Genomic DNA, 17,863 nt, shown 5'->3' with positions numbered 1-17,863 from the left:
ATACAGTGTATTCAACTAATTATTTTATTTTTTTATTAATAAATTTTTTAAAAAGGTAAGCATCAAAGGCGAAATTTAAGACTCATATCTAACACTTAAAGCATGACCGAGGAATCTATCAACTGAAATATCAAAAAAAATCTTTAAAAAATCTCAAAATAGATATTTACATCATATCACAAATAAGTAACCTTACCGTTTTTCTTGTCAAAAGTCACCCTACCGAACGGAAAAAACTATCACACATTCTTCCCAAAAACGGATAAAGTAGTAGGAGATAGAAGCATGTATATGTTTGACATAACCGAATCAGAAATACAATACACATCGAAAATTATTCAACAAAGAACTATATCGACGTTCGTTTTAGATATAACCATATAGCAATTGTCACCTGTGTTGTAATTGCTACTCTTCGGCTTCAGCTTTTCAACAGCATCAAGATCTTTAGAGAAAACTAACCCCATTCTGGGGCTGAATTAGCAGGAGGTTGGAAATACATAGAGCTTTATTAGAATATTTGTCCAGTTATATAGTTTGAAACACAAAAGAGCCAGAGGATATAACATAGATCATGTTGGCTAGTAGATAGATCCCGCTGGCTGGTAGATTAGGCGTATTCTTGGAACTAAGATACTGCTGTTATTTATCTACACATCGTTCTTCAGAGGGGATTACCAGCTTCCAACTTCCAATCCATTACCTACAAATATTTGGAATCTTAATTAGACTCTCTTTCCTAGCAAACATAGGTCAAGAACTCTGCTTCCAATCAACAATAACAAATGCATTTCAAATTGCAATGTCAAAAAGACCAAAAGATGTTGCTGTCAACGTGAATGTCAGATTGAGTAACCATGTCTTCCCTCTTGGCAATAAAATTCTAGAAAGGCAATGAGGATAAAATTGAGAAATAAGCATCAGGAAACTAAATTCCAGTGAACCGCAGCTCTTGCAAGTTTTGTGGATGGCATGGTTTATTAAAAGTATTGACGCTACACATGGGAATAGTAACCTATAATCACAAGGGAAAAATTGCAGCCCCTTCATGGTGAACACAAGATCAGCTTCAGTCAGTTGTTCATTGTTGCCAAACCCTCATTACCATTACATTGGTCAGTTTAGTGGTCCAAAGTGATACTGATCACTGAAACCAAACAATACTAGCCAAGGTAAATCGTGTTTTAACAATGCCATCACTTGTTTTAATATATTGCTAGCTTTACAATAACCTACAGTTTAGAGTATTTACTAATATTTTTTTCTTTTTCTAACTTTTCAGTAATGATCCAAAGGTTAAAGCCATTGAGACATCAATACTCTAGTATGCCGTTAAGCATGGTTCGCCTTATCGGTCCGTACCGATGTACCGACCGGTGGTACGATATGTACCAACATACTAACACATGATACGGTTGGGTGTACCGATGGATCGGTATGTATCACTCATACCGGTCCCCTATCAAACTGGTATGTACCGCTCGTATCAGTCAGTATATCGTGGTACGACGAACCTTGGCGTTTAGTGACCCAGATAAAATACAAACCAAAATGACTGTCACAACCATTAAAATGGGTGTTGAGTTGATAACCTCATCTATTAGATTGAGAAGGATCCTAATGTGTTAGACCCGACTTACTAACTTGTAAATCTTCCATCAAAATAATTCCCTGAGTATAAATCTTTAGAAAGGAACCTTTCCTCCTATGCTCCTCACCACCTCCAATAATTCATTCATAACCCAAGACAAAAAAAATTCAAGGCCAGTTTGGTTAAACATCTAAGTGGTTAAATCTTTGTATTTGCAACAAATGAAGTTGTATTTCCATGAATCAGCCAGCAGCCTTAATGAGACTTTACGGCAAAAAGTCGAAAAAAAACTTCATAACATGTTTCTTCCTTTTTCCCTTTCACATCACCATGGTGACAATAAATTAAGTCTAACAAAGTTCACGACAAATTGAGATGCACATATTATAGCTGCCAACCCCAACATGATGTGCTTTTTAATCATGTTCAAATCCTAAACCCAATCAATACTCATAGATTAATCTGACTTGTACAACCCATGTGATAGACATGTAGGGCCAGAGTTTCAGGTCGAAGAATACAAACAACCCACTTTTCACATATTTTAATTCGATTGTGCAAACTAAATCAAGAACTAAACCCAATTGAAATAATTAATTAATTAACGATGTGAGTAGGTAGGTTTATGGACCCAAAACACAAATTTGATTTGTTAAACCAAAACAATGAATTTACCATGTTGCTCACGTATTAACCAGGTTAAATTGTTCAAATTGATCATGTCAATTATTTATAAGCCAATCAAAACCCACCAATTGCACATTGTGTTTGGGTATGCTCAGTTCTTACTTTCTTATTTTTTTCATAGCATATTAATTCTATCAGTTAAGATTTCATCTATGCTTATTCAGTTATTCATCTTTTCCTTTTTATTTTTTTTATTTAGCTGAATTTTTCCTCTTTTTAATTTCATTTGTTCTTCTCTTCTAGAGCAGTAGTTTCCTGCATTCTTGTATTTTATCTTTATCATTTTCCCTTTTCTTCATCTTTTTCTATTATTTCCCAATATATGTGCAAGCTGCAGCTAAAACACATAAAGCCAGGTATCAGCCTAAATCCAATGGTTTAGGTCAAGAATTAAGCTCTGAAATTGCATATTTAGGCTAAAATTTTCAACTCTCATCCATCTATGAAATGTCCCTCCTCACCCACAAATGTGACACATTGTTCATGATTTAGTTCCCATATGGTCTTGATGTTGAACGAATGATTTCACATCCTACAGAACTCTCTCTCTCTCTCAGACTATGAAGCATATCCAAAGCCAAAGAACCAACACAACTTTAGACTCCAAATGCTAAATAATTTAACCCCTAAAAAAACAAAAGAAGAAAAAAAGTACATAATTGCAAACAAACTCACCGTCGGGATCAAAGAAGAAGACTTGCTTCGTCTTCCCATCCGGTTGGGTTTTCTCAAACGTCTTGATCCCTTTCTCCTATTAAGATAACAACCCAAGCTAAGTCGGGAAAAAAAAACCCAATCTTTATCCTAAAAGAACAGAGAAAGGACAGGAGCAAAATGAGGAAAGATCGAACCTTCAGAGTTTGGACGAAGGTTTCATAGTTGGAGACAGCGAAGGAGATGTGGTGGCCCCTCGGAAGAGCGCTGGGATCAGCGACAGCGGACGGTCCCTCAGGGAGCTTCGACCGGGGGTCCTTCTCGATGAGATGGAGCGAGAAAGACGGCGGGAGGCGAAGCCAGATCACCTCGAACTCCCCAAATTTGGGGGTCTCGATCCGCTCAAAACCTAACACCTACGGAAAGAGAAGGAAAGAAGAGGAGGAGGAAGGAGAAGTCCGCGAGCATGGAGGAACGAATCGTTTCGAGTGGGTACTGGCACGGGAAATGGAAATTGCATACCTCTTGGTAGAAGGCGGCGAGGCGTTTGACGTCGGGCGATTCCCTCGCGATATGGTGAAGCCGAGCGCCTTCCGCGGCCGCCATAAGCGAGAGGGAGTGGGAGAGCGCAGATGGTCGAAAGAGGCGAGAGAAGCAAAGCGGTACAAAGGATAATGATTTAAGGACCGGAGTTTTATTTTATTACGTGTATATACAGACATATATTATTGTAAAATTAAAATATTTATCATTATAAATTTTAAGGTATTTGTTTTTTTTAATAAATAATTATATATTAATTGGATAAGCTAACACCGGAAGCGTAGGGACAAATATTACAGCATTTCGGATGAGTTTCAACAAGTAAAAAAATTTAACATATCCCAAGTTTCACTTATATTTTCGTATAAATTATATTATGTATTTTAAAATATAATTGAGAATAAATTTATCAAGGGTAATTTATTCCAAAAAAATAAAACATTCATTAATTGGTTACCTTTATTAGAAATTTATTATTTTTAAAATAAATAAAAATAAATAAATTTTTGAAAAAAATCCTCTTTGAAAATTTTTAACTGAGTGCATTAACTTTGAAAAATTTTGCCCTTTTTATTTCAAAACAAATATCCTATCTTTATCGTCGATCGCCCTCCCCCAGTCGTCTATATCATCACGCATGGGTTGGACTCGTCACTTGCACCCTCTCTTCTCTTGGTCCTTTGCACCTTCGCAGATAGGCCACTGCTCTACCGTCGTTTGCTTGTGGCACTGCGCATGGGCTGATCCCACTGTCCATACCCTCCCCTCCCTTGATTGGCCCTATTGATTGCCCCCCTGTAAATTATCCCTCTATGTATGGGCTAGCCCCACTGGTCATGCCTACACCTCCACGTGTGGGCTGGCCCCCTTGCTACCCCCCTCTCATGTGTGCGATGCCTCTAGGTCTAGCAAGGACAGTGACAAAGATAATATAGGGAGGAGAAGACGACGACGGGTCTAAAGAATATATGGGTAAAATGATATTTTTATGTATCCAGGGGTGCTCTATGTGAAAATTTCTCAAAGTTATGATTTTTTTGAAAATTCATTCATGAATAAATATGTCTTTAATCTTTTAGATCTATTTGTGTTTTTCTTTTATTAAATTAGAGCAAATCAAATCAAATCAGATGATTTGATTTTCTTCGCTCCTTTCTTCTTCACCCCTCTTCTATATTACTCCTCGATTGTCCTTTAGTCATCATCCTCTTCGCCATCATCCTTTGATGACATAGAGGAGGGAAGGGAGAAGAATAATGAGGTTAAGGAGTAAAGGGAAGAAGAGGAAGAAATCGATGAGTAGGAGAAAGGGTTGGCTTGAATTAGTTCACAATCAGAATAGCACTTTGAAAAAAAAAAAGATTGTAGTAGGCGAATAAAATTTAAATATATAAAAAAGGTCCTTGAGATAAGTTTTAAACAGCACTAAAAACCAATTTGTATGAACTTTTTATGATAAATTATCCATATGTTTATAGTGTTTTTAAAAAGAATATTAATATTAATTAAAATTTTAATATTATTTAAAGAATTAAGATTAGAAATAATTATATGTTTGTAATTATTTAGTTATGTATGGATATATATGCCTTGCAAGCCCTTGCAAAGAAAAAAAAAAGTCAACTCATTTTGATTCCAATTCATAAAATAAATCAGAGTTAGATTAAAGTAAGCCATAAGCATGTAGTTGAATTCATATTGACTATAAGTGTTCTCTACCCCTTGATATGGTTCCCTGCTCTAATCACCCCGATTCTCTTAGTATTCTTTTGATCAGTTTCTCATCCTCTCAAAGTCTCATATGTTGATATCTCTCACTCGAATTTTCTCAATTCTCTTGGTGTTCATTCGATTAGTTTCTCATCAACTTAGGGTTTCGGATGCTAATCTCTCTTTCTCCAATTCTCTCAATTCTCTCAATGTTTCTTTGATTGTTCCCCTATTTGCTCAAGGTCTCATACTCTCCATGCTCAAATCTCCTTTATCTTGGTATTCCTTTGATTGGTTCCCATATGCTCTAAGTCTCATATGATGATCGTAAAAATCAAACCTATGTATAAACCTTAGCGGAGGTCATCATGTAGAGATAGTAATTTTTAGAAAGTTGAGTGATAAAAATTCTCTATCCATATGATAGGTGCATATTTTAAAGATATTAATCCACTATTTACTTGAGTTTCAAAGAATACAAATCACTCAGCATGACGACAAATATAAGTAAAAGGTTTAACTCTCATAAATCATCGCATAAACTATATCTCCATGTAAATGTTACAAGCAAGTATACACGATGGATAACAATCCCATGACAACATAACGATCAATATTGGTGAAAGGTTACTAAAGATGATCGATGAATAACGATTATAGATAAATCAAGCCTATGCACAAATTTGCATAGAGATAAGGGTTATCGGGAGATGTGTAATATCGTTTGATCTTTATCCATTAATTTTGGAATATTACTTATTAATTATTTTTTCTTTTATCCATCAATTTAAAAAGATATAATTAGAAGATTGGGTCCCACTGATCAAATCCTTATTGATCCATTTGTTTTCGACCGCTATAAAATTGCTCTTTCAAGTCAGTCCCTTTCACTCGTTATCGTTCCTCAAACTCTTCCCCCTCTCGCTCTCCGATTTCCCTTGGTCAGCTATTCGACCTTCCTCGCTCTCAAATCCCTTGATTCCATGACGTCGGCCAAATCCTTACAGCTCTACCATTTCCTTTCTTTGTTGCTAGCATTAAGAAGGGCTGGATCCCTACAGCTCCAACACCATTGATCGAGAACATTGTGGTGTATCTTCTAGTCAATGTTTCTAGTTCTCGTTATCGACTTGATATGGACGATAGATAACTATTAATAACAATCCTAAGACAACATGATGATCAATTATAATATAAATTAAGCCTTGCACCAATGAGATCAGGGTTATCAGGACATGTGATATCGTTCAATCTTTATCCATCAATTTTAAAATATTAACTTATTAATTAATTTAGATTAATTAATAAATGATCCATTTGAATCCCACATGAATTCAGATTCCCACTACTATAAATGGCCCTAATTTTTTGTGCGCCCCCTGATCCTTTCCCGGTGGCCTCGGATAGCGAAGTTCTCACCTCGACTTCAAGAAAATCCTCGGTCGCATCCCTACAACCCTACCATTTCCTGTCCTCATTGCCGGCATCAAGAAAGGTCGGATCCCTACAGCTCCGACACCATTGATTGAGAACCTTGCGGTGCATCTTCTGGTTAGTGTTTCCAATTCTCATTGTCGTCTTCAAGAAGGGCCTCAGCCGCATTCCTATAGCTCCGACAAATCTTGTGGCTCTCATAAATTATCACATAAACTATGTCTCCACATAAATTTTACAGGCAAGTATGCACAATCGATAACTAATAATGATCCCACGATAATATAACGATCAATATTGGTAAAAGATCAGCGAAGATGATTGATGAGCAATGACAATTATGATTATAGATAAATCAAGCCTCTACACCAATTTGGATAGCAATAAGGGTTATCGGGAGACATGTGATATAGTTTGATCTTTGTCCACCAATTTTAAAATATTATATTATTAATTACTTTTTCTTCTATCAATAAGTTTTAAAAAAAGATATAATTACAAGATTAGGTCCCACTGATCAAATCGTTCCTATCCATCCTAATCTCACACAAATTCGAATCCGAACTACTATAAATTGGTCTTTACAATCAGTCCCTTCTATTCACTATGACATTTTCATCCATCAAACCCTTCACCCTCTTGCTCTTCAATTTCCCTTGGTCGGCTATTTGACCTTCCTTGCTCCTGAGTTCCCCCAGTTCCATGACATTATTTCCTATGCCCCCGTATCCTATCCCGGTGGCCTTGGATCGTGGAGTTCTTGCCTTAGCCAAATCACAGTGGCCTAGAATCGTGGAGTTCTTGCCTTAATCGAATATCTTTAATAAAATTATTAAAGAGATCCACAATTGATTTTATTTTTTTCTTTTCATATTAATATGTTTTAATTTGTTTGTGCAATGCCTTGATTCATACTAACCTTATGTTGAAACCATCGATTATAGGGGCATGATGACAATGAAGATAGCAGAGCAAAGAAAAAGATGTGTCAACGATGGTGACGAAAATAGTAGCATGAAGAAAAGATTTTGGATTGAGGTAAGGTTTCGTCTCATCGTGTGAGAAGCTTGAGTAGATTTTCTTTTTCTTTTTAAGGTAAAAATGTAATGCAATGATTATGAATAAAAAGAAGTTTTTTTTTTTCCAAACTGTGTATTATATCTCACTCTCCTCCCCATCTCCATTTCTCAAGAGCTATTATTGTTGTCTACTATCTTCACATTAAGTCTCTGTCGTCACACCATAAGTCGATGTTATTGAAAATAATTAGAATAAGATTTTAAATACTAAGTTAGATTGATTGGTTTATCAATATTGATATAGGAGGTGCCATATCATTACTATTTTGACACCTATTTGGATATCTCATTAGTTCACCATGTGATTAGTACAAATTAACTATCATTTACTTCCAAAAAAGTATCAAAGGCTTTGAATATGCTATATTGCCTAGAGGAGATCACAAAGACCTTAATCCATGAGATGCTATATCATGAGTAATAAAATAAACTGATATAAACTAACTTAAACATCGAGGTGCTTGGATCACACTGATTTTTTTTTTTTTTTGAAAACTAATCATATAAAGATGCAAGAGTAATGAGAAAGAAGATAAGTGTCGAAATAAGTAATGATATAGGAGTAATGACTTTAGAGTTATTGATACTTTAGCACCACATGACCGATGCCCAACACAATGCGACTAACACTTGACTCCCACGTTGTCATATCCATAGTTGGGATTGTCTAAGCCATGAGTTACGCAAGCAATATTTGGCCGAAATGGTCAGTCTAGACCTTAATCTCGTGCAGTTCACAGAAGACCTACATAAATAAGAAAAATTAGAAAAGCAAATATATATATAATATATCATTGTTGACCACCACACTCCACCCTACCCTAGCTGTCAGTGCCTCGATGTGCGGGTGTCCATGTTGATCGCTCCCTCTCCTCCTATGGCCACCTACGTCTCCACGTGCGAGCTACCTCACCGGCCAATCCACTCTGCACTTGCACGGGCTAGCCCCGTCAGTCACCTCTACATTCGTGTGCGAGCTAGCTTTGTCGACCGCCACCCTCCATGGGTTGACTGCATTGGCTCTTTTGTTAAATCAGAGCAAATCGAGTCGAATGGGGTGATTTGATTTTCTTCCCTCCTTTTTCTTTTAGCCCCCTTTCTATCATTCTTCAATCGTTCTTTAGTCATCGTCCCCTCCACATCCCCTCCGTTGAGAAGGAGTGAAGGGAGGAGGAGAAAGAAATCGATGAGTATGAGAAAGAGTTGACTCGAATTAGTTCACTAATCAGAATCGAGTAATGAGCAACGATTTTGCTTCGTTGCCTCACATAATAATTTCTCATTTAATTTTGATAATTATCAAAGGCTCCTATAAATAAGTATTAGGTTTGTTTTTAAAACAGTCTCAAACAACTTGATTATACAATACTATTTTTTCCTTTGAATATTTTAATTATTTAACTAACATAAGCTATCACAGGTTTCTTGTCATTCATGATCCCAACACAATTTTATAGCATATCTCATAAAATAATCTTGCTCTCAACTTCTTTTAAACTTATGATAAATTCAGGTGTTAGACTTTGATAACAAAAAAAAAGAGGGATGATAATAATGATGATAAAATTAGATCTGCACATAAATCTTGGCAGAGGTCGTCATGCAAAGATAGTAAAATTTAGAAAGAGGAGTGATAGCAATCCTTCATTTATAGGACAGATGCATTTTTAGAAAGATATTAATTCATTATTTACTTAAGTCTCAAAATATTAATCTATTATTTACTAATCTTAAAGAATGTATATCACTCAACATATAAATATAGGTGAAAGTTCGTAAATGATCGCATAAACTAAATCTCCATATAAATCAAGCCTTGCACGAATCTGGATAAAGATCAGGGTTACAGGGAGTCGTCCGATCTTTATCCATCAATTTTAGAATATTATCTTATTAATTAATTTGTCTTCAATCACAAGTAAAAAAAAATATATAATTAAAAGATTGGGTCCCACTGATCAAAGCCATCCTAATCCGTCCGTTTCGATCCATCTCAATCCCACACGAATTCGGGTTCGGACCCCTATAAATGGCTCAATACGGTCAGTCCCTTTTCATCGCTTCGTCGTTGTCGTCCCTCAAACCCTCCGCTGTCTCGCTCTCGGATTTCCGTCGATCGGCTGTTCGACCTCCCCCGCTCCCGAATCCCCGGCGCCGCGCCCCCTCGATCCTTTCCTGGTGGCCTGCGATCGCGAAGTTCTCGCATCGACTTCAAGAAGAGCCTCGGCCGCATCCCTACAGCTCTCGCCGTTTCCTGTCCTCGTTGCAGTTCTCGCTGCCGTCTTCAAGAAGGGCCTCAGCCGCATTCCTGTAGCTCTGACAAATCTTGCGGCGCATCTTCTTCACGCCTCCCTGAAGTCTTGCGAGAACGATCCTTTCTTTCGTTCGGGAAGAGTTGTTGTTGTTTTCTGTATCAATTTGTTACCCTTCTGAGGATGTATTCTCGATCTGGAACTGAGAAAACAATGTTTGTGTATTACAAATTTAAGAGTGCTAAGGATTTTTGTTCTCTTCCTGTTGATGGTCCCTCCATCTCTGTTGCCAATTTGAAAATGAGAATCTTCCATTCCAAGCGTTATGGAAAGGGTAGGGATTTCGATCTCACTGTCATGAATGCGCAGACGAACGAAGGTTGGCCTTTTCTACAACACTCACTATCTCGGAAGATTAAGCGTTGCAATTATTGATGATCTGTGGACAGGACTAATTTCTTGCTCAATTCCTTTATGGTTGTGTAATTTGCTCTGGTTAATCCATGTTTAGGGTAACTCAATTTTGTCGTCCGCAACTACTTTGCTGGAAGTTTTACTGTTGCAGCTACTTGTTGTCTATGCTTGCTGTCTGTTTTATTTTTTCCAGAGTACTGTATGATTTGCTACATTTAATTCTTGGCAAGGAAATCTAATTATCTTTTTGATATGGCTTCTTTATTTCAGAATATGTTGATGATACAGTCATGATACCAAAAGACACATCAGTATTGATTCGCCGAATTCCATGGCCAAAGGGCAAGAGTATTGTTGTCGGAGAGTATGAACTCAAACATTGGTCTTTTGTTGAATTCTTATGCATTTCCTTGATCAATTTGGAAAAATTAGGCCTTATATTTATGTCTTTAGCTTGCATGAACTTTTTCTTGAGCTACCTCTGGAACAATTGAGTAGATAAAAAAAACACAAGCAGTAACATTGGTTTCTAGTTCGGAAAGAAGAAATCAAAAACCTAAAGTTTTTTATCGGTTGGCAGGCCAAAAAGTGCAGAAAGTAGTGAAGATGTTTCGCCACAAAGTGGTTCATCAGCAACTGAATCTTCTTCCTATAAATTTGTAAGACTACTGATATCTGAATCTAATCACATACGTTTCTGATTATAGCTTCTTTTCACCTTGGTTATGGGCTTATAATGTGGAAAGAAGTAATATGTTCTATTGAACTTTTCAGCCTGATGAGTCTGACTCCTGTGACTTTGAGGAAGCCTTTTCTGCTATTCATAATGAGGTTGCTGATCAGCCAAGTAATCAAGTGCTAAGTAGATTGGACGAGGACAGGAGAATCAAGGCTTTAGTTGACACACCTGCTATTGATTGGCAAAGGTTGGTCATCTTTGCCAGAGCATTTTCCAACATATATTGCTCTTTTATTTCAAATCTCTAGTAATAGAAAAAAGTAAAGTGAGATAGAGAGAAAGTTAACAAATTACATGGTGCATGCTGATATATGAACTGGCATACTTTTCGGTGTTTAATTCATATATTATCCTTTATTGCAGCCAACCCAAGGAAGTTTATTATTTTGAAGGAAGCACCGGAAGGACATGGGGTGGAAGAATGGCTTGTGGTTTTGGTAATACTTGAAATTCTTTTGATTTATAATCTTGTAAACTTTCGAGCTTTCATACACGTGATCTGTTCTTTTTTTTTTTTTTTTTGTATGATTGCCTTCTTTTAGGGATTTTTTTTATCATTAGAAACAAAAATGGTCTCTTGATTTCGTAGCATTTCTACCTATTTAGTTTTATGTTGGGATAACATCTGCTGAAGTTGGGAATTGATTAATGTTAGGTGATGGTTTATTGGGATTCAAGAAACCACCGGCTGGCTACGTTTGTCATAGATGCAAAATGCCTGGTACGTTCAAAGTGGTTTGTCTTGACATTTTCCTATTATATGGATTTACTTTTCTGCATGTGCTAAAGCCAAATTTGTTTGTTCTATTACATTTTCTTCACCAGGACATTTCATTCAGCATTGTCCTACGAATGGTGACCCCAAGTTTGATATAAAAAAGATGAAACCGGCAACTGGTATTCCCAGATCTATGTTGTTGGCCACTCCAGATGGCTCTTATTCACTCCCAGATGGTGTCGCTGCTGTTTTAAAGCCAAATGAGTAAGTTGATTTTTCATCATGGGGCTTCTCTTTGCATAGCTTGATATGTTACTCACGATCATTCTTTTTTCTGGGTAGATCTGTTTTGCGTTGCTTGATATGTTACTTATGATTATTCTTCTTTCTGCGTAGATCTGTTTTTGAGAAGGAAATTGAGGGGATTCCTTCTGTCTGCCGTGTCAGTGACCTTCCTCCCGAACTGAATTGTCCATTGTGTAAGAAAGTAATGAAAGATGCCGTCATGAGTAGCAAGTGCTGTTTCACTAGTTTCTGTGACCAATGTAAGTGAGCCAAGATTTGGGAACCTTGTTTTCTTATTTGTTGTTGGAATTTCTAATTCTTAGTTCGATCTATAGTTCTTATTTCCAAATTTTTTACAAAACTGAAAATGTCTATAATCATAAACCTATGTGGTTTTTTTTTTTTCACTTTTTGATAATAATTATTTGAAAAAAAAACTCATATTTGCTCATGGCTAAAAAACAGAGTGATGTTGTTGGTTTTTTTTTGTTTTGCTAGCCATGCAATACGATTAAATGTCAAGTGATTTGACTATTGCATTGTCGTTATCTTGACCAGATTGATTTACTTCTATTTAAGTTATTTCTTAACTACCTAATAGTCCTTTATCCTCTTTATCTTCCTTCATGGGGTGAAAAGTCAATTGTTTTCATGCTTTCTTCGTCCTTTATATTTCAGTGAGAAATATATCTTGATGAAAACTTTTTCTTTGTTTAACTTGGTTATATTGTTTATTATGCTCAGGCATAAGGGACCACATCATCACCAAATCAATGTGCATTTGTGGGGCCAAATATCTGGTCGCAGATGACTTAATCCCAAATGTGACTCTTAGGGAAACAATCAATAGCTTCCTGGTTATAAGCAGTAGGTCAAGCAGTGCTGGAAGCTCAGGTAAGTCATTTCGATATCGATGCTTGTTTGGCCTAGTACCACTTTTTATTAGTTAATAATAATCGTGCTAGATTTTAAGTTATTGTGCATAATGTAACACTTGCTCTTTTATCAGATATGGGATCGGCGACATCAAAAGCTCTCTCTCCAGTTTTTTCTGTGGCCTCCATGAGTAAACAGAAGGCATCGTCTCGCACCATTTTTGTTGTTTTTGTTCATCAAATTGTCGTGAATGTCGTTGTATGATATTGGTACCACGAAGCATTAGATGGGCTTGAATGAATGATTTCAAATTACAGCAAGAGTTGATATGTGATCGATATTTTCTCGCGGTAGTCGTGCTGGATGCATCGAAGTCGATTTTTGTGATTTTTAAAGCTTCCTAGCAAATTTCTCTATTTTGATATGTGATCGATATTTTCTCGCCGTTGTGAGATGCGCATCAAAGCAAATGGAATTAGGTTATATACTCGAGAATAATGGACATCTCGACGATAAGGTTTGCGTACACGGCGGTATTCCGTGATCAGCAAGTGCTTTTTAGATTTAAAAGTTAAATGAGATAATTATTAAGTCAATAACTTGTTCTGTGTTTATCATGGGATGGGCATAATATGTAAGAGGAATTGTGGAAATGAAGCAATTAATATTAATGGAGATCAAAGATGATTTTATTAAAAATTATAACAAATTCAAATGTTTTACTTTAACTAAATACATTGTGGTATGGACAAAAGATATATGTAGTTTATTCAGGATAATTAAACATTGTAGCTTATTTGTTATTGGTTTTGAAACAATTCATATATTACCTAAACATGTAAGGCTAAAATTATTTACTCATTTATCTTAAGTTTGTCGCAAATCAAATCTAAAATCAGGCCTAATAATGAAATTATTAAAGAGATCCATGACTAATATTGTTTTTTTCTCTTCATATTAATATATTTTAATTTATTTGCCCAATGCCTCGATTCACACTAATATTATGCCAAAACGGTTGATTGTAGGAGCGTGATGACGACGAAGACAATAGAGCAAAGAAAAGGATGCGCCGATGATAGTGACGAAAATACTAAAACGAAGAAAAAGATTTTGGATTCATGTGAGATTGTCTCACTAAGTGAGAAGTTTGAGTGAAATTTTTTTTCTTCTTTTTATAGGCAAAAATTGTAATGCAACGATTATGAATAAAAAGAAGTATTTTTTTTTTTTTTTGAGAAGTTACATCAGTCATTATCTGATGGCTTCTTTCTTGAGAAGCCATTGCACATTCCATTGCAGAACTTATTGTGAGTTATCGCATCTACCAGCGCTTGTCACCTTCCTTCGCATTAACTTATTGTGATGCTGACATTGTTGTGGCCGTTCATTGTGATGCTTTTGTGTTGCCAGCCTTCAAAGGTTCCTACTTTGTAGAAAAAAAGAAGAATATGCCTGCAGATAACAAGAACACCATTCCATCACACAATTTCCAATTGAATCTTTGTTTCTAACCTTTCTTTTTTGCTTGGTATTTGACTTTGGTTGGGTTCCCTTTGTCCACCCATAGTCCAATGCAAAGTGTACTTCATACCCTAAAGGAAGCCTACTATATTTTGTGTCTTGCCAGCTTTATTCTCTTCTCTGGAGTGACCCTCCTTTCCTGTAACACTCAGGTCAAAAGGACACCACTGTGAGAAGAATAAGATGCTAAAACTTGCTAGCTTTTGCTGGGACTGGAACATCTCCAAGTAGAGGAATCAGCAGCAATATGAAGTCACAGTTCATGATCTAGCAGCTAAACCACATTGTTGATTTTTTATTTCAGTGAAGATGGCAGACAGTATGATGAGGCAGAGTGAGGAGAATTGCAATTGCTTGTTTAGAAACCTGTTTTTCCAAAATAATAAATTATAAATTACTTGCATAAACGAATTACCTTTTTCTAAGCTCCCCACTTTTTCTGAAGATACAATTCCTCTTGAAGATCTTACCTGCTTTTAGCTATATAATTTGGATGTGAATTAAAGCCAGCCCTCCATCAACAATGAAAGCCATCCATAACTAGAAAAAGCTGTTATATAGAACAAATTGAAAGCAAAAGATTTGACCCTTAAGACATGCCAAATAATAATAGTACTTCACAATGGTGAAATGCCTCAGCAAACACATCAAGGATTCAAGTTAGAGACAGTAGAGTCAAACTTTATATCATTTGTGCTACTGCCCTGTCGGCAAACATTTACAAGCCACAAGGATAATACAACTTGTTCATCACAGAATTTGAGATTGCATGTGGTATGCAAGAGGGGAGAAACCCTCTGCATTTCTATCATTAGTCACAAGAGAAAAAAAAAGAAAAGATGGTAGTGTACTTTAGATACTAAATAAATAGATATGATGATCAGACACCACAACTAAACAGGTCCAGAACAATGGCAATGACAAACAAGTTCCTTAGTTCAGGATGAAAAATGCCATTAACATCGTCTATTCAAGGAGAAAATTTCAAACATTTCATAGGTTTAATCGGCTGGCACACAATACATTCCCTTATTTTCAAGTCATACAGCTTGGTTCGAAGAACAGTATAAATACTTACTAATTCAAAAACTACAGAAAGTTTGCTACACATAGTTGCAAGATATATCTCTTGTGATCTAAACCAACATATCGGATGCAAATACTTGATGCCTACATATTGACTGTTATGATTCACAAACTTGACATAAATAAAGTCCTGGTTAGATCCAAACTGCAACAAACATCCAGATGATAGTGAAATAAGGCGACTTGAACAAGTATATGAAATGTCAAGGGATGATATATCGGCATACGGATCAACTGGGAAGTGTCTCGAATGTTAGGATCGTGGAAGCTTGTGGAAGAAGCTCAACAAAGGATAAGAATGATACGAGATCAATTCCAGCCAAATTGCAATGCAAAACTTAGCGAACATACGATCAATTTGAAACGAAAAAAAGAATGATCCCAAGCCTTTAGATGTTTGACTTTGTGCATTTTGCACAGCAGCTCAGTCTAGAGCAGATAAGATCACTCACATCTCGAGACCGAACACTTCAAAATGCTATAAATTTGCAGACCCAAGTCCCCAATACGATTTTGTACTCACAATTTGGTCACTGGAACTGTATAGGCAGGGAAATAATCATCACCATGGACACACACACACATCACTAAAACCAAAAGGTTGATGGAATTTAGTAGCTGTGGTTCCAAATACATCCTTCAATCCAAAAGAACACTACTTTGAAGCCATGCCATCAAATCATGATACATGAATAAACTACACTTAGGCATCAAACAGAATACATAACTGATTAGATGCTGAATTATCAACAAGATGAGTAGCATATATGCTCAAATAACCAAGAAAGTCTGAGGCACAACCTAGCCTTCATGAACACAGGCACTGTTGTCTCGATCCTGCTTTGACAACATGGTTTAATTAAATGAAAAATGTATCAAAAGATCGCATTTTTAAGAGTATGCAGAGCTGAATGAAACTTAGCAAGAGTGCGAATCAAAAGAAATAGCAACCTCTCGTAATTACATCGAGGATAATTAGTTTCAAGAGTGCCAGGCATTAATTGTTCTTCCATGACTCCGAAATCGAAACAGCGAGAACATAGCATCATAGACTTACTGTACAATTACCAGACGGCCACCGAGGAATTCCTGTGCTCCTCCATTTTCCTCCTCGGACCTCGCCCCCTTAGGCACGGTTACCACGAGCACGCCGCCGGTATAAGAGGCGGTGGCCAGCGCCGGCCGGGTGGAGGGCGGCAGCCGGAACCTCCATCGATCGAGCTCGAGCCCCTCCTCGAGGTCGACGCCGCCGCCGTCCCGTACCACCACCTTCATCACCCCGGGGTGTATCTCGATCGCGTGGGCTCGGACGTTGCCCCAGAGATCGTCAGTGGCCGCGACAAACCGGAAGCCCTCGGAGTTCTCCTCGATGGCTACGTCAGCATCGGCCTCGAAGGGAAGCTCCAAGACCTTGCTGAAGATGTGGGGCAGGCGGCGGAGCTTCTTTTGCCGGTTGAGCACGGCTGCGGCGGTGGCCGCCGGATTCACGTCGTAGCGGAAGGTGATGTTCCGCTTCCTGGGTGCTGGATGAACCCTCATACCTCCTGCAGAACGCTAATCTACCCTAAAAACCTCAAATCTAACCCCAAAAACGAAAAAGCACAGCAAACACCGATCGGATGTCAAACTCTCCCGGAAATCTCGATCGGGATCAAAACCAGGATTGAAGATTAAAAACACCAGTTTTGATCGAAATCAAGTAGCGCAATCGACGGAATAAACCCTTCGATTCGGGAGCGAAGATGAACCCTAACTCCGAAGCGGAGGGCAATTCGACAGAAGAAATAGGGCGAGCCGAGAGCAGAGAAACGGGTGTTTGGGGAACGAAAGGAAAACTTTAGAGGGGCGTTATGGGAACAAGATCTCCGGGGTTACGTGGACTTCGGATTCGATCAATTTAGGATCCTCGCCAAAGATCGTACGGATGGAAGCAGCTTCGCCGATGGTATACGGAGTTTAAGGTGATCTCCGTAGAATTGGACGTTCCTGATGCAGGGTTTGGAAGGTTTTAGTGAAGGTATGTTTGGACTGGATCCGGAAACTACCTTTGGGGATAACGCACCGGGATTTCCTTGAAGTTGTAACCAAAAACGCCGCGAAATTAGAAAAGAGTAGTTCAAATGCACGTCCCAAACGACTACTCCAACAACTTTCCCTCTTACTCACAGACATGAGGGTCCACATGAATAGTGGGTCCCTATAGAAACAAGATTAAGATTCTGAGTAGGAAATCGGGGACGTGAAACTTTTCTTCGAAAATCGGAGATACCT

At 37.5% G+C, this 17,863-nt stretch overlaps 3 protein-coding genes across 3 annotated transcripts; 1 reads left to right on the top strand and 2 right to left on the bottom strand.

The window, feature by feature from the left end:
- Positions 1–490: 490 nt before the first annotated feature.
- LOC135649877 (glyoxylase I 4-like) lies at positions 491–3,606 on the bottom strand. Its single transcript, XM_065168805.1, has 4 exons — positions 3,455–3,606; positions 3,130–3,348; positions 2,954–3,029; positions 491–703 (listed from the first exon to the last, which is right to left on the bottom strand). The coding sequence occupies exons 1-4, from the start codon at positions 3,536–3,538 to the stop codon at positions 675–677; spliced, it is 408 nt and encodes a 135-aa protein (XP_065024877.1). The 5' UTR covers positions 3,539–3,606; the 3' UTR covers positions 491–674.
- Positions 3,607–10,815: 7,209 nt separating this feature from the next.
- LOC135649018 (E3 ubiquitin ligase PQT3-like) lies at positions 10,816–13,283 on the top strand. The gene is made up of 8 exons (XM_065167112.1): positions 10,816–11,023; positions 11,139–11,290; positions 11,467–11,540; positions 11,759–11,824; positions 11,929–12,085; positions 12,218–12,366; positions 12,851–13,000; positions 13,116–13,283. Exons 3-8 carry the CDS (start codon positions 11,525–11,527, stop codon positions 13,244–13,246), a joined length of 669 nt encoding a protein of 222 aa, XP_065023184.1. The 5' UTR covers positions 10,816–11,023; positions 11,139–11,290; positions 11,467–11,524; the 3' UTR covers positions 13,247–13,283.
- Positions 13,284–16,526: 3,243 nt separating this feature from the next.
- Positions 16,527–17,429, bottom strand: LOC135650045 (uncharacterized). The gene has a single exon (XM_065169125.1). The coding sequence runs from the start codon at positions 17,129–17,131 to the stop codon at positions 16,646–16,648; it is 486 nt and encodes a 161-aa protein (XP_065025197.1). The 5' UTR covers positions 17,132–17,429; the 3' UTR covers positions 16,527–16,645.
- Between the last annotated feature and the right edge of the window lie 434 nt (positions 17,430–17,863).

Source organism: Musa acuminata, chromosome BXJ3-9 (genome assembly GCF_036884655.1).
Source record: "Musa acuminata AAA Group cultivar baxijiao chromosome BXJ3-9, Cavendish_Baxijiao_AAA, whole genome shotgun sequence".
NCBI classification, from domain to species: Eukaryota; Viridiplantae; Streptophyta; class Magnoliopsida; order Zingiberales; family Musaceae; genus Musa; species Musa acuminata.
The sequence above is the reverse complement of the archived record's forward strand: the minus strand, read 5'-3'. Positions and strand labels throughout refer to the sequence as shown.

Excerpts from the sequence above, each read along its gene's own strand:
- LOC135649877 (XM_065168805.1), bottom strand. The coding sequence starts at position 3,538 with ATGGCGGCCGCGGAAGGCGCTCGGCTTCACCATATCGCGAGGGAATCG. Across the intron at positions 3,030-3,129 it reads CCTTCGTCCAAACTCTGAAG|GAGAAAGGGATCAAGACGTT; the intron begins GTTCGATCTTTC and ends TTATCTTAATAG. Across the intron at positions 704-2,953 it reads CTTCTTCTTTGATCCCGACG|GTAATGGATTGGAAGTTGGA; the intron begins GTGAGTTTGTTT and ends AAATATTTGTAG.
- LOC135649018 (XM_065167112.1), top strand. Across the intron at positions 11,825-11,928 it reads TCATAGATGCAAAATGCCTG|GACATTTCATTCAGCATTGT; the intron begins GTACGTTCAAAG and ends TTTCTTCACCAG. Across the intron at positions 12,086-12,217 it reads GCTGTTTTAAAGCCAAATGA|ATCTGTTTTTGAGAAGGAAA; the intron begins GTAAGTTGATTT and ends CTTTCTGCGTAG.
- LOC135650045 (XM_065169125.1), bottom strand. The coding sequence starts at position 17,131 with ATGAGGGTTCATCCAGCACCCAGGAAGCGGAACATCACCTTCCGCTAC.